Consider the following 14,757-nt stretch of genomic DNA (forward strand, 5'->3'; position numbering starts at 1 on the left):
CGCCGCCGGTCCTCGAGCGTCACGCGAGCGGACGGGGAATCTGGGTGCGCATGGCGCTCGCGCACCACCCCGACACAACAACGACAATACCGGGCCCACACTCTACACTTACACACTCTTGCAATTTCTCCACCTCTTTTTCCATTGAACGGCCCGCTCTACACCTGAGCACCACACCCTCGCTTCCTTCTACCCCACGACCGAACCTTGCTCTTTCGCCCTAGCAGGCACCTTTTGCTTTGAGACACCCGAACTCTTTTGACCTTGAGGCGTTATTGGCGCAGGTGAGCATCAACCTCGAGGAGCAGCCCCAGCTTCAAAGAGACTCTTCCACCGAGACGGCATCGAACTTCAGACTGATCAGCTTTCAGACACGGCACACAATTTGGCAGAGTAGCTCTGCGGCACATCGGATAAAACAAAAAACAACAACAAAAATCAGGAACAGTCACCTCGACAGGTCTAGTAGCCTTGCGACATCCAAAAACATACAAAACAGCAAAAAAATCCAAAAACATACAAAACACCAAAAAAAAAGTCAGTCAAAGTCACCTTCGGAGGCTCACCTGAAGTCATGGCTGCGAAGAGAAAGGGCCCGACCGGCCGCCCTCGTGGTCGCCCGCGCAAACATCCCAAGGTTGAGTCCACGGCCGAGCCTAAGGTTGAGCCTCAGAAGTTGATCATCAAGCTCAACATGAAAGCCAAGATGAAAGAGGACGGAGCAAGCTCGTCGGCACCGGCTCCGCCCGTCACCTCTCCTCCGAGAGATATTCCCAGCGATTTTGCGATTCATGGAGGCGTGGAGGAGCCCGCTCCTGTTCAGATCGAGGGAAATTCTTTCGCCGGTCCTTTCCTGGGTTTCGACAACGCACACAACAAGCATGGCGACGGTTCCTTGAAAGCTCTGAGCCATACCGTCAATGCGAACCAGGAGGGCTTCCTCAACGACTGTACCAACACTTTCCCCGAATCGATCACGACCGAAACACTGCCCACTTACCACTACTTTCACTCTTTTGGTCACGCCGACGTCCCTGCTTCGACGGCTTACGACAGCGAGGCGACGATTTCGGCTCAGCCCACCCCGGAATATGACAGCCGGAAGAACAACGCTGGTAAGTTCACCGCCAAGACGGAATGCAAAAGCCAGGCCACAATCTCGACCCATACAATGTCCGAAAGCATCTACGGCAACGACAACTCCAGCATTGGCTGCGACAAGGCGGAATGCGACAGCAAGGCGAGATTCCCGGTCAAGGAAAAAGCAGAAGACGGTGAAGGCAAGGACAATGGCGACAAAGTCGTCTTGACAGCCGGCTTCCACGATATCCAGCATGCCGCCCAGACTGGCTTCTACGACTGGCTTGACCCTGCTTTTCGCGATCCGTATCCCTGCAACTTCTGCGTGGCGACTTTCGACTTCGAGGACTCCAAAAAGCGCCACGAGCTCGTCTATCACACTGGCGGCTACTACCAGTGCCCAGCATGTGCGATGCCTTTCCTTCATTTCTGGAGCCTGCACGTTCACGGCGTCCAAGAGCATCGAGTAGAGCTGCCCCTGCAGGCTCCGGTTCAGCGGGTGCAGCACAGCCCTGAGATGCAGCAGTACCAGGCTACCCAGTACGTGGAGGCGGAACACATTGAGGAAGGCTTGCGCAGGAATTATGAGGCCAACATCATCGCCCTCCATCGACAGAGAGCTGAATGGCATCGCTAGAGAGCCTGAGGTCGTATCCAACCGACGTACATGGTCGCTGCTCGTTGCATGCTTGGTCGTTGGAGTAGCTCAGGTCGTTGGGCACACATGGCGATGGAACGGGCCGGGCCGAAGGCGTGCGCGGCTAGCTTCTTGGAGTAACTCGCCTTGGTTCTGGAAAAAGATTGCGCCACCCCTTGGAAACTCCACGATGCGACTGCGGCGGTGTCCAACCCTTCTCGCCTTTACACTTGGTTTTTTGCGATTAGATTCGGTTTTCCCTTGCTCTTTCTGGACGGTTCGATTGATTTCTTGCGACTGGGACATGCTTTGCTTCGGACTCTACACTCATCGGGTCCATCAGGTTTTCGGGTAATGGCTGGCTTGCGGTAGAAAATGGGTTGACAAAAATGGATAGAAAACTTGAAAAACTTTCTCTGGCCGGGCGCGTTTGGTGGTGCAATTAATGCTGGCCAAGGCTCCGCAATATGACGATCATCAAGTCGTCAATTTGCCCCATGCCTCGCAGCGGTTTTGCGGCACCTTGTTTGTTTTTGACTGACATTTAGCGATACAATTGGCGATCGATGTTGACGATTACGCCCTGGGATGCTTCGACGGTGGCTCGCTGGCGCTGCAAGGCTGTGGCACGTATACCGCAAATGCTCGGCTCCGACTCCAGACCCACTTAAGAGTCGTATACGTTTACTCATCTTGCTCCGCTGTCGCGGCTCCAGGTACAAAGACACGCAATCCGTTGAAAGGAAGCCGTTGAAACAGGTTGCGCCCTTTGCCTATGCAGCCACGTCGAAGCGTGACGACTTCCGGGGGGACCATCAACGATGCTGACAAGAACCATGTGAGTTGAAACACGGCACAGTGGACCGGTTGAGGAGCTCGGAGCAGCTGGCACCGGTGAGAATAACGATGGCTCCAAGCAGGTCCGACAACATCGAAACGAGCATGACCGGCCGGCCCCATTCCGACTTTCTGGAAACAAAGTGACACCGCTCGAACTTTGCGGGGTTTTGCCTTTGCCTCCCCGTGTCTCCCGGACATACCATAGTTCGCATATCCGCCTCCGAGTCTGCTTGATGCAGGGCTGGTGAGAGCTCCTCGGACGTAGGAAGCTTACTGTGCGACAACCGTCTTGCTGCCCGGAGATGAGCGAAGCCTTGGGGTTATGGGAAAGATATTGTGGGGATGGCTGTGTGTATCGTGTGTATCGCGCATGAGGAAAATTCGGTGTCCCCAACATCTCTGCTTGCTCAATACTCATCGGACGCGCCTGAGCACAAATTCTTCGATACGTCATCTCTGTACTCCGGTGGTAGAGATCCAAGGCTCCGTGCCTGTTTGGGCCTGGCCAAGCCTTTGGCCCATCCTCGGCGCCCTGGTATCGTTAATCGCTGAGGCTGTCGACTCGCCCAGGCTGGCTTGTGAAGAAAGATCGGCGGGCGCACGACTTGGAAAGACGGCTTTCAGCTGCCCTTGAAGATCGTTGTGTGACCTTATAGAACTAGATGCCCTTGCCATGTGTGAGCATCTGCAACTCCCCATGCAAAGGTCTGGTTTACAAACCAGGAGGTACCGGGCACAGTTGCCCTCTAGCGTGCTGGATACCAAAGTTGCCGCACGCTGCATGGTGACTTGAGCTTGGACTCTCAGCCGACGGCAAACCCTGCATGCTCCGGGGAAAAGCATCGTTTGTGACGAGGATGGCCAATTATGTGCGTATGTCTGAGGCGAAGCTGCGTTCAAGATTACAGACCCACTGGTACAGGGGGGTCGTCAGATTGTATGTGGGCTGGTATTTTGGCCCGGTTTGTATCCCTCCGAAGTTACAGTTAGGGGATCACGAAGCATTTCTGCGTTCATTCATTGTCATTTTTGCCCCCACGGAGCGTTTTCCGATATTGGGACTCACCGCTAGATTGAACAAGCATTCGAGTTTGGAACTCATCAGCCTTTTTGACCAAAAGGACCTAGGGCCCCGGTCATGCGTTGTGAGACCAAAGACGGAATCGGTACAAGCGCGCGGGAAGGCGTCTAGATGGACCGTCAAAGCTGGGCACAACAATCTTTCGGGGTTGGCAGTAGCATACTTGACGCCTTTCAGGTTGAGCCACGCTATCTGTGAGGCACTGCAAGCAGGTCTCCCGAGGCTCGCCCACAGTGCCACATGGATGATTGACGGCCCGTTGCTCATGAGGAACCGATGTCGTAACACCAAGAAGGCTGCACTGCTCTCACAGTCTCCTGAGGAAACGCCACAATTCGGCTGATCTTCTCACTGCTGGCTCCTCGTTCCGCCTGTCGTTGCCCGGCATAAGTGACATGTCGAAGGTTTTCGGTCCGCTCCTTGCAGGAGATTGTGAAGCTGGTGCCTCTGGGGCAAAGACAGGCGCCTGTCGCGTCTGGTAAGGGGTGTTGAATTCGAGGACTGCGAAGCGCTTGCCGCCACGACGACCAAAGATCCCTGCCGTGGGCCAGAGCGATCATCATCGGACGGAGGTCAAGCGAGAGCTCAGACAACCCTGAGGATGTGATTACTCTCAATTTCAAAAATCCATGATACATGTGCCAAAGCAAGAATGTGGTGCTTCCGAGGAGACAGATGATAGACCGGGAAGCCAGTGTTTCCGTTCAATTGGGACTCGGAGGTAAGCGCCCCGCACGAAATTTGTGTCGAATCAAGATGCGGACTGCTGAGTAATATTGTGTTCAGATTGCTCATGATAGGCCACCGACCAATACGCGGCAAAGAATGACCTCTTTTCTGCCAGGATTACAGGGCTGCAGCCTCATCCTGTTTTCTTCACGGGTGATTCTCCGCATTCGAATCAATCCTGCCGTTCAGCAAGCGACTCTCAAGGTAATCAGACTTTCCCAAGGATGCTTCTCACATGACTTGGACGCGGGTCGGTGCAGTGTCCCCCAAAGACTTGCTTTGTTTCTCGGGTCCAACTCAGGTTGTGGCTGCTTCAGGTCTCTCTTCGTACTGCCGTTGATCTTGCCCTCGCTCGGGACTCGACTCCGATTTTTTCTGCAAGTCTGGTTTCAGTGCATGGTGTTCTGACTTCTCAGACTCGGAAGAAGCTAGAGCAGGCGAATTTGCATCCTCTTCAAAAATTTCCGGGACGGAACCAGGCTGGACCGTTTGACTTCCGGTCAATGGCTTTCGTGCATACGTGAAAAATCTTGCGCCTGCGTCAATATGCAATGCAAAAAATGATCCAAGAGTTCACAGGGCTTACACAGGGAGATAGAGGTGACTTTTCTGGCCTTTCATTTCCTTCCGCGCTTCTGCAAGGCGCGCTTCAACCTCCTCTGGTTTCATCTTCAACACACGAGTGAAGAATGCCATGGTTCCACCTTGCATCCCGTCAAAGCAGTCTTGAAGCGCCCATCGACCCAGTAGCTTCTCTTTTGAACCTTTGGCCCAAGGGCCAATCGGCCACTTGTACCGTCTTGTGTGAACATCCTCGAAGCCGAGGGCGTGGAGCATCTGTGGAAATCTGGAGGGGGCTTGCATGTCGAGTCCGACCATAGCCGCAGCTCTGGAAAAAAGGGAAGATATCTCAAGCATGGACGAGTCAGATGGAGCGCTGCCATCGTCACATTTTGGTGGCACGCATAGATCTTGAAGCTCAATGTAACCACCTGGATTGAGGAACCTGGGGCCACAATGTCAACATATTGCATGGCCCAATAGCCGTTAGACTCACTCGTAGCTTTGTCCGAGTAATTTCGGCCAATCTTTGACAGCAGCAACCATTGCACGGATGTGGATGAAGTCGAACTTCGTGTCCCACGCCCATTGGTCTTCCGCATCATCCACGAGAAAGCTGCAATTAGGGGGTATCCTAAAGATATCTCAGCATGTCGTCTTAGAGATCTGAGCTGCACCAGTCATACTCGGTCGGCTGGATGGGACTGCGAGTCTTAGCAATGCCGGGCCTGAAAGCCGAAACGGTGATGGATACCTTAGGTCTATTCCAAGCACGTTGGCACTTGGGTGCTCGTCGGCAAACTCCTTTGAAAATCAGATTTGCGGCACGGAAGGGGCGACGTCTAGACGAACGATAGACCAAATCCCTACTAGAGATCAGTGGGAGGAAACGCAATATGTTCAAACGCACACATACCAGTACCACACCCTACATCTAATACATTATGAATTTTGGTCGGAAGCGGCGACAAATACAGCGCATCGTCGGTGGTTAACCGAAACAGATGATGTTGGAGGTCTGAATCAAGCTCGATACGATTAGAGAGGCCTGTCACAACATGGCATCCTCACAAACCTAAGCGATCAGCTTCGACCTGGGGCCGGTTAGTCGCTTTTGTCTAAATTTCCGGGAGGCATTCTTACCTCGTCGTTTGGCAAATGATAGGCTTTTGTATTTCAAAGTCAACACTCTTGCTCCAGGGCTTGGTAATAAAATCAGCTTGTAATACTTACAGCCGTCCTTGTAAGCATGGTATCTTCTCCCATGCTCATAGCGGTAGTCGAGAATCGAAGGTGTCAAAGATGTGGTAGGTCTGACATGATTAGAATCAGTGGTCTTCAACGCGCTGCAGCTCGGACTGACGATGCCGAGGAATCCCCCAAGGCGGAATCCTGATCGGTGCGCGCAGACTGAAAAGGACGTCAGCGTACATCTCTCTTCAGGCCGCTGCTGCGGGTCATCGGCGAGAATTAACAAGGCAGCCTACATCTGCTTCCAAAGATCCACTGCTAGATGAATGGGTAGTCATAGCTGATAGCTGGTCGTGAAGAATTCAGGCGAAAGAGGTCAAGGGAAGAGCCAAGAGCGAAAGCGCAGTCGTCGCGTGAGAAGGCTAGATTGGTCGGGTCTAATGCACGACGGCGGCACAACCAAAGTCTGACTGCGCGCTTGTGAACGTGAGGAGAAAGCTACCACAAGTCCCGAAATGCTGCTGTCCTGATGCTAAAACACAATGCAAGAATGAAACGTGATAAGAACCATCCTCAATAATGAGGAAGACATGGTTTCTCTCGCAGCGACAGACGCGTTTGACGTTGTCAACTCACAGACCAGGCCTCTGACTAAGCAGTGACGCTGACTCGCAACTCATGACCTCATTGATCGCGCGCGGCACGGCTGTCTTCAACACAACCACCAACTGGAAATCCACCCTACCGCTTGTCGTTCAACACATCGTCGGCCTTTCGTTACCTTTTCGCGAAAGCAGCCAAAATCAAACAGGATCATGGCTCTACCATCGCCCGCTGTTCTGGTGGCCAGATTCCTTCGCGCCAACAATTTCGAAAAGGTGGCTTCCACGCGGTTTGATGCCGCAAGTCAAGACTAATTGACGAAAGCTTTCGATAGACGCTCGAAGCATTCCTTGAAGAAGCAAGACTGCCTCAAGATGCCGGATCGACGGCCAAAGGCGACATCTCTTTGGAGCAAATCCTTCGAGAGAAGGAAATGTTCGATCTGAGCCTGAATTTCGAGAAGCTCGGAGTCGAAGATGAATCCAAGGCCTGGCGCGAACCAAGTGAGTACATCTAGAGCTTTTCCAAGCTACTCACTGACAGAATAGCCCCTTCGGTCCCCACCGAGCTGTCGAAGATGCCCACCTCGTCCAACATCCTCAATACCTCTGTCGAAAATACTGCCTTTGGCGACGAAAGCCCTGCGCCTTTCGTAATGGCATCGACCGCCGATCGTCGCTTACACGTCTTGTCGTCGGAAAACGACCACTTCAATGTCCACCGATCCTTGACCCATGTTCAAGACTCGCCTATTCTTGCGTACGACTTGATTGCTGGACGATACCTCTTGACCTCGAGCATGTCGGGAAAGCTCGTGCTGTATGACAGCAAGGAGGAACTGGTGCTTGATGAGAGAAAGGACCACACGAAATACGCTGTCAGGATTGTTTCACGAGGACAAGCGAATGGTACGTGGGTTGCCACGGCTGGCTGGGATGCCAAAGTCTTCCTCTATCACCTTCGGCAGAGCAACGAATCTACGCTCAGACTCGAGGCTCCAATCGCAACCCTGGTCTTGCCAACGAATCCAGAAGACATGATTTTTGTCGAGCACCCAGAGACCGCCAAGCCCCTGCTCCTACTGACTCGCAGGGACTCCACATTTCTCCACTACTATTCGCTCCCTGATGCCGCAGGCGGTTCCGCCGATTTGGAACGCCCCGTCACTTTACAGTTTCTTGGGAAACAAAACCTTGCACCTACCTCCAACGCCTGGATAGCTTTTACCCCATCCAGCATAGCTCTTTCACCAACAGATCCATCTCTCCTGGCGGTTGCAACATCTGCCGTCCCGCACATGAAGTTGATCATTTGTCGACTTCTCGTCCCACCTGCTGCTGCCAGTCGTCCGGGATCTTCCTCAGAGGTCTCTGGTGAAACGTCAGATGCCGTCTCCTCTCGAGGTGAATTTGCAACATTGACTCAAGCTTCTCAGGCTCGGGAAGCTCTTGCTGTGCAAGAACGCGAGTCGGCCGCAATCCTTGTCCAGTGCTCCACCCTTGCCCCGCAGACGCCGTACTCCACACCGTCTCTTGCCTGGAGACCGGACGGAAGTGGGGTCTGGGTAAATGGCGACGACGGGGTTGTCAGGGGATTGGAGGCCCACACCGGCAAGATTATCAAGACATTGAAAGGCCACGAGCCTGGGTCAAAGATTCGATGCTTGTGGGCTGGCAAAGTCGCTTCCACCGATGGTGGAGAACAAGAATGGCTGCTTAGTGGTGGATTTGATCAGAGGCTCATTCTTTGGCGCGTTCCCTCAAGCAGTCAAATCCCATGAGGGTCCTGGCCGCCTAGTAGTGCAGGTTCACTCCTCGGTTGTGGTCAGCAAATGAATTTCAACCCACTCAAACTTGTTATTCTTCTTCATGGAGACGACTTGGCACAGACCTACGCCATCGAGTTTGTCTACGTGGGCGCAATCACTTGGTGCTGTCCTAAAATGATCGTCGTCTCCCAAAGAGAAATGGAGTGGGTGCAAGCCTCCAAGCCTTGTCGGTATCCAATATAAACGATTGTGCGCATCAACCTACTTGCTCACACGAGGGCAATGTAGACCATTGCGCCAGCCTACTCCAACTCGAGGTTTCGCAGATGCGTTGTGCACAGTGCAAGTGGTCTTGGGTTTCACACACGGTGCGTCATGTTGGACCAAAGCGGGATGACGGCAACGCTGAACAGCCGGATGTCGATGCAGAAGCTCGTCTCCGAATGGCGCAAGCTGTCGTTGTCTACCGACGTTGCAAATTCGAACCGCGTTCGGTGGCATGCCACACAACGAAAGACGAGCTACCGGCCCACCTGCAAGCTCGCTGCATGTATCGAAACGGTAAACTGCCCGGACGAGGCTGACAGGCGCCACAACACAGGGCACTCGCGGCTCGCGCGCGGTTTTGCGCATGCCCCCAGATTGCTCGTCGCACTATCTCCAATCCCTCGTTGCTTGTTCGACATGGCCTCGTATCGCTGGTTGGATCCGCAGGCGAATCCTTGACCCTTGCCAACGTGCTAAGGTCCTCTGCGCGTGCGGCAAGGGCTGATGCCTCCCAGGAATAAGGACGATGTGGGCAGGGGTCTTCTGCATGTTCTGTCTCTGCCCTCGTTCTACCGGGGTCTGCTGCTCTGCTGATGCCGCTTCTCGGTTCTTTGTATGCCACGCATTTGGAAGGGGCGCGTAGACATACCTCGCGTGCCAAGTCACTGTGCCTGAGGACGGTCGAGTATATAAGACGGAACAATTCGCCCTGGTCCATACACAAGACATTCTATCCCGCATTGCTCGCTATCATCTCCCGTTCCCACCTTTCTCGTCTAAAGGCTTGCCATTGAACTCTCGGCAAGCCATTGTCACCCGGCATCTGTCAAACCGCGGGCACCTACATATGCCCCACTGTGGGAATCCGTCAGCACAGAACCAATCGTCCTGATTTCAGCGGTGCAGGCCTTGGTCAAATTTCAAATGCCCGCTGCTTTGTCCAAGTATAGCCCTATGCGGCCCAAGGAAAAGAACTTTTTTTTAATCTCAGGGGTATGACTTCGACGGCGAAATCCACTTTGTGTGTCTGCTAAAAGGAAAGCCATTAGCTACCCCCCGACTGTGACTGGCGGACGTTGAAAGACATAGCGAGGCAATTCACGACGAACCAGCCTGGATGGACAGAGGTAGATCCACGGCCGTGGAAATTGCCAGAGGGCAGAAAGGGCTATTTCAGCGTTCGAACGGATGAGGAGGCGGAAAGAGTATATGGTAATTGCTACTGATCTACTCAAAAGAATCGAGCTGCCGCTGACAAACTGCAGAGCTCATGAGACGAAGCAAATTCGACCGGACACAGCAGCCTCTCCTGTTGCACCACTTTGACGTCTCTCAGGATCGTCCAAGGCTTATCAGGTGTAATTGCCAAGATGTGTATCCAGAGCTTCGAGGACATTCCTTTGAGAGATCAAACATCTGCCCTCAATCTGTCTTCAGTGCCCTGGAAGACAAGGACTCCTTCTTTCCCTTGTTTTCATCACCTCCTGTCAGAATGACAGCGCCCATGTACGCTTCCCCCATTCAGATGCCCGTGGCCCCGTACCAGCAAGCATATCCCGCCATGGCGATGCCGCCTGTCATGTCACCGAGCTACCGTTTGAATGAGAACGGCATTCCGGTCAACGTAGCCAAAGGATCAGTTTCGACTGAGCCCCGGAGCGTCTTGATCCGAGGCCTCGATTACTCCGTCACAGAAACCGAGCTCCGTACTCTGCTTAGCCAGTACGGCAATCCCATCAAGATTCATCTGAGGAATGGCTATGCGGTTGCTGTCTTCTCGACTGCTTGGGAGGTGAATACAGCTACTGCGCGGCTTCACGGGAAAGAATACAAAGGGCGCATACTCAAGGCACGCGAGGGCCGCGACACTACACCTATATCAGAGCCCGTCATCGTTCATGGCGGCCCACGTGGCGTAAGTTGACCTTGAGTTTCCTGTCTGGTAACCGCGCGGTTGCTGATATGCATCGGACACGCAGCAAAGCCAGCGATCGTAGTTTCAGGGACACAAGCTTGGGCAACGCAGCTTGGTCTGGCCCTTATTTTGGTTTCCGTCACCTGATTCCGTCAATCGGGTTCTGTTCACCTGCTCAGAGGTGTTGGCGTTTTGGTCGGAAATTGCATCAACATTTCCATACAACCTGCTTGTTCCCCTCGGATGGCAGAACAAGGGTGTAAATAAAATGCATGAACGTTCGACTGTCACTGAAGCTCTGGGTGGCCAGCAGCGCGAGAAAAGCACCATTTCCTGTGAGCAAGGGGTATTCAGTTCCCCAGTCTCGTGCCCCGTTGTCCAGGGTCAAAGCCGCCACTCGCAAGCGTTGCAGGCCGCCCCCGCACCAACGAGTTGCCCGTGCCACGCCGGAGACAACGGGCCAGAAAACGCCAACATACTGTGCCTACAGGCTCATCGCTTACTCACTTTCGCTGGCGTTTGCGATTGCTCACCTCTCACCAACTCAACACGGCGCAATGAGGCGGCAATGACCGGTCATTGTTCACTTTGTTGTTCTCGGTCATTTGTGCTACGTACGCCGGCTGGCTCACCTCGTGGCGCCCCAGCAACCAATCTCCCGATCTGTCGCCGTTCGCCTACGATCTACCAACCGCAATAGCTGGCCTGGGCTCGGATCACGCCCGTTTACGAACAGACCCGGGCGTGATGGGGACAGTCCAGGTCCCGCCTTTTACTCCGACGCTAATTTGCTGCTCCTCCCGCAGTGATAGACTGCGTCTGTCATGCCTATGTTGTCTTACCGTTGAGGAGACATTCCCGGAACCAGTGATCGACGCACACTGAACTGGGTATCAAGAGCCCGAGGTTGTGAATCCTGTTGCAGTGGAACTGAGCTCAAAGTTGATCTCGTTCGCTTACCGACCCTGCCAACACGGTCAATTGTGCAACCAAGAAGATGCCCTGGATTTGTTTTCGACCTCAGAGATACAGATGGATTTATCAAAATTTGCATGCGACCACACTGCTCTTGGTGTTGGGAGAACTTTCGACCTCGCCTGAGGTTGTGACGAGCTTCGAAATTCCCTCAGGAGCCAGCAAGCACGACATGGGCCTACGGCACCATTGAAGACAACTTCAGGAATCAAGGAGAATGTCATATGTGCGATGCCTTCATGCAAGAGTGGACTTGTCATGGAATCTTGCACGTGTCCAGTCAAATTCGGCCATCCACCGTTCTCTGTCCTCTGCAGTCGTTCTTTTTTCTTTTTTCTGTCTTTCTTTTCGGCCTAGAGGTTTCTTTTGCTCGTGCCTTTACCCACGAAGCATCGAGAATAAGGCTTCCGGCAGCTGCGGAATTGGCGTTCCACTTCATGCTGTGCATGCAGTCTTTCAGTCTCGATAAACACGAGTCACGCGCAGATGCTGTATCTTCCAGGCTGATTTAAACTTTCAAAGCCGCGTCTAGATGCTACCACACGCGCCTTGTCGTGAGCTGGTTTCGGAAGGGCCCCAAGGAAATACGTGTTCATTTGGACTTGCATCTTGCGGCAAGTTCCGAACAATGCACCGATCGCCGTTATGAATCTTTTGGGGGTATTTGCAAGTTCCAGTTGAGCCAGAACCAGAGACTCCAGTGGAATTCGGGTGTTGATGGCGCGGACCAATATTTCGAGTGTGACGGGTAGGAACGACCTCAGCTTCCTTTGGCATAATGCAAGATTTTTCGACTTCCACTTGACTGTTCTCATCGGTCGTTGCACGAGCTGGTCGACTCTTTTTGAGGTTCCATCTTGACTCTCCGTTGATCTGTCGCCCCATTATCAGCGAATTTCGAACTAGCACGAGTTTGGAGACAAGAAAATTGTGTGCCTTTAGAGACCCTTGGATTTGAGAGCTGCTCTTGTTCGGCTTTCGCATTGGCTGGCGACGAAGGCGTAAGCGCGCCCACTCTTATCTGCGGGCCCTGCGGCACCTTCAGCGCTGTATACAGCAAGGATACAATTGCGATGTCTCCCCGATGGAGAGATCCTTTGCATGATGGCTAGAGCGCATCCTTCTACCCCACAACGAAACTCCCCCTTGATTTGTACAGGTTCAAAAGCCGACACCATGAATTCGTGTATTCTGAGCCGAAGTCGCCTATAGGCCCGGCATTGAGTCCCAGGGCCTAAACTTTTGTCCAGTGGCACAGACGGTTTGCTTGTACTAAATCCTTAATAACGGCGTCATTCCGTTTGCGCGCGGCAATGATCTCCGCAGTCGACGCTCCAACGTAAGCACTACTCGCCTAACGTTTCCCTTTAGGAACACGAAATCTAATGAGCAGATGGCTACGTGGGTCGCGTCTGAAGGCGCCGAGACCAAGAAAGCTCCACATCTCCTCATCCTTGCGATATCCCTTCAACTGCTAAGATTGTTGAACGAGTCAATCACGATCCTTGATGCAGCAAGTTTCTCATTGGATTTTCAATTGAGAGTGAATCAACTCCTGTTGTAGAATCGACAATTTTGTCTGATTCTGCAAGCAAGTCCGTCGTTGTCACTCTGTCGCCTCTGCTGGAAATTCCACTACAAAACTTTCGGTGACTGGACACAAAGTTCGCCTTTTAGCTGCATCGACTAGTCATTGGCAGCTTGTGCAAAGACCAGCTCATGGCATGAGCTTGTACTGTCCCAGTGTGCACATGCCGCTCGGCCCGGCCCGGGCCCTGGCATTTGGAAGAGGCCATTGAGCCAATAGCACGTTGACAGAGCTCAGAGAAATCAGGACACCAAACTCGATGGAGTCGACCGCTGCACATGGCGGTGGGCATTTTGCGCTTTCAGGCAAGGCACCTTTCCCGACCAACTAACTCACTCTATGCCATGACTATGGGGGCGCTGAGTCGCACTGCAAAAACAGTGTCCCAGAAGAGATAATTCAGGGAGCTAGGTCACATACACCGTGCTTTAATCAGCAGGAGCTTCAACGAGCACAGAGTCAGTGTCAACCTTAGAAATCTCACGTACTCAGCCTGGAAACGCCGTTCATGTTCCACAACGCACTGTCAACAGCAGCTCGGTCCCTCCGGTTCCCCCAACGGATTGCACGTGTGGCAAAATGCCAAGGGACTCGGAGCATGCTCCGCTGGACGGGATGCTGAGATGATGCGAAGTTGTTTCACTACCAAACAATGGTACTAACAGAAGCAATAGGTTCCAAGACACCGCATGGCCACAACCTGAGAGACTCGAGCTGATTGACACGCAAGGCAGTGTAGATCCTTTTCACATGCCCCAGCAAGGCTTCTACAGCGAAGATGCACGTCGATATGATACATTCCATTACGTTCAGGCTACGTCAGTATGCTTCGAATACGGAAGGCCTATCCACTATCTGTTTGGGCCAGTCCAGGCGGCTACCATTTCGACTACCGGAGAACGTTAACCAAATGAGCCCTGCTTAAACGCCCTCGGGCACTCATGTCCAATGGTAAAGGAGGTAGATGCCTGCCGGACGTGGCTCCGAAACTTCCAATCCAGTTCAGGAGTACTCAAAATGTCACACCCGAGCGCAGGAAACCATGCACATGGAGTCTCGAATCCAGGAAACTGGCAACAGCCGCCCGATAAAGGTAAACTCTTGCACTCAAAGGCTTCCAAAAGTAAGTCGGGCAAAGAAGCGGAATTCAAGCAAGTTTCGAACGATCGGTCATTGGTGGCCGAGTTCCGAGTTCTGCAAAGGTGTCTACCACTGCGAGCGAGTCATCACGTCATACAACGCAAAGGCGGCCGGTAAGCAGGGTAGTGTGGCGGAGGAAGTCCCGGGAGCAAGGTGCGGGCCCGACAGAAGTGACCACAAAGGAGCCCATGCATTACACAAGAAGCCAAGGAGGGATTGCTTGATCTACAGAACGACAGGTGCAAGCATCCAGACCCACCGAATGGGCGGAGGCGTCTACAGCGGCGGCAGCAAAGTCAGCCTCTCCGAGCCTCTCACTGTTACCTTTCTCCTGGAACGTGCAACGCTTGATGCAACGGCGCGGTCCAGACATCCCAATACC

At 53.2% G+C, this 14,757-nt stretch overlaps 5 protein-coding genes across 5 annotated transcripts; 2 read left to right on the forward strand and 3 right to left on the reverse strand.

Moving 5' to 3' along the window:
* Nucleotides 1-65: 65 nt before the first annotated feature.
* Nucleotides 66-2,058, reverse strand: J3D65DRAFT_341044 (uncharacterized protein). The gene is made up of 2 exons (XM_066795489.1): nt 567-2,058; nt 66-349 (listed from the first exon to the last, which is right to left on the reverse strand). Exons 1-2 carry the CDS (start codon nt 1,709-1,711, stop codon nt 292-294), a joined length of 1,203 nt encoding a protein of 400 aa, XP_066656381.1. The 5' UTR covers nt 1,712-2,058; the 3' UTR covers nt 66-291.
* Nucleotides 2,059-3,259, reverse strand: J3D65DRAFT_341043 (uncharacterized protein). The gene has a single exon (XM_066795488.1). The coding sequence runs from the start codon at nt 3,009-3,011 to the stop codon at nt 2,406-2,408; it is 606 nt and encodes a 201-aa protein (XP_066656382.1). The 5' UTR covers nt 3,012-3,259; the 3' UTR covers nt 2,059-2,405.
* A 1,603-nt stretch (nt 3,260-4,862) lies between these two features.
* Nucleotides 4,863-6,627, reverse strand: J3D65DRAFT_341474 (S-adenosyl-L-methionine-dependent methyltransferase). The gene is made up of 10 exons (XM_066795491.1): nt 6,416-6,627; nt 6,292-6,338; nt 6,162-6,241; nt 6,072-6,094; nt 6,004-6,022; nt 5,845-5,946; nt 5,781-5,794; nt 5,683-5,732; nt 5,425-5,562; nt 4,863-5,373 (listed from the first exon to the last, which is right to left on the reverse strand). The coding sequence occupies exons 1-10, from the start codon at nt 6,455-6,457 to the stop codon at nt 4,950-4,952; spliced, it is 939 nt and encodes a 312-aa protein (XP_066656383.1). The 5' UTR covers nt 6,458-6,627; the 3' UTR covers nt 4,863-4,949.
* A 310-nt stretch (nt 6,628-6,937) lies between these two features.
* J3D65DRAFT_695248 (WD40-repeat-containing domain protein) lies at nt 6,938-8,843 on the forward strand (the record flags this gene model as incomplete). The annotated part of the gene is made up of 4 exons (XM_066803995.1): nt 6,938-6,997; nt 7,057-7,225; nt 7,271-8,068; nt 8,108-8,843. Coding segments are annotated over 4 exons (1,422 nt in total), but the record flags the coding sequence as incomplete, so codon positions are not given.
* Nucleotides 8,844-9,578: 735 nt separating this feature from the next.
* On the forward strand, nt 9,579-10,847 carry J3D65DRAFT_341348 (uncharacterized protein). The gene is made up of 4 exons (XM_066795490.1): nt 9,579-9,750; nt 9,807-9,969; nt 10,023-10,672; nt 10,737-10,847. The coding sequence occupies exons 1-4, from the start codon at nt 9,682-9,684 to the stop codon at nt 10,752-10,754; spliced, it is 900 nt and encodes a 299-aa protein (XP_066656385.1). The 5' UTR covers nt 9,579-9,681; the 3' UTR covers nt 10,755-10,847.
* The last annotated feature ends 3,910 nt before the right edge of the window (nt 10,848-14,757 follow it).

The sequence above is a fragment of the Phyllosticta citribraziliensis genome, assembly GCF_038025025.1.
Source record: "Phyllosticta citribraziliensis strain CPC 17464 chromosome Unknown J3D65scaffold_5, whole genome shotgun sequence".
Lineage (NCBI taxonomy): Eukaryota > Fungi > Ascomycota > Dothideomycetes > Botryosphaeriales > Phyllostictaceae > Phyllosticta > Phyllosticta citribraziliensis.

What these genes read in the sequence shown, in the direction of transcription:
- J3D65DRAFT_341348 (XM_066795490.1), top strand. Translation starts at nt 9,682, where the DNA reads ATGCCCGCTGCTTTGTCCAAGTATAGCCCTATGCGGCCCAAGGAAAAG. An exon ending in ACTTTTTTTTAATCTCAGGG is followed by an intron (nt 9,751 to 9,806) that starts GTATGACTTCGA and finishes GAAAGCCATTAG; the next exon opens with CTACCCCCCGACTGTGACTG. An exon ending in GGAGGCGGAAAGAGTATATG is followed by an intron (nt 9,970 to 10,022) that starts GTAATTGCTACT and finishes GACAAACTGCAG; the next exon opens with AGCTCATGAGACGAAGCAAA.
- J3D65DRAFT_341043 (XM_066795488.1), bottom strand. Translation starts at nt 3,011, where the DNA reads ATGACGTATCGAAGAATTTGTGCTCAGGCGCGTCCGATGAGTATTGAG.
- J3D65DRAFT_341044 (XM_066795489.1), bottom strand. Translation starts at nt 1,711, where the DNA reads ATGCCATTCAGCTCTCTGTCGATGGAGGGCGATGATGTTGGCCTCATA. An exon ending in CTTCGCAGCCATGACTTCAG is followed by an intron (nt 350 to 566) that starts GTGAGCCTCCGA and finishes ATCAGTCTGAAG; the next exon opens with TTCGATGCCGTCTCGGTGGA.
- J3D65DRAFT_341474 (XM_066795491.1), bottom strand. Translation starts at nt 6,457, where the DNA reads ATGACTACCCATTCATCTAGCAGTGGATCTTTGGAAGCAGAT. An exon ending in GTGGATCTTTGGAAGCAGAT is followed by an intron (nt 6,339 to 6,415) that starts GTAGGCTGCCTT and finishes CGTCCTTTTCAG; the next exon opens with TCTGCGCGCACCGATCAGGA. An exon ending in TTGGGGGATTCCTCGGCATC is followed by an intron (nt 6,242 to 6,291) that starts GTCAGTCCGAGC and finishes TAATCATGTCAG; the next exon opens with ACCTACCACATCTTTGACAC.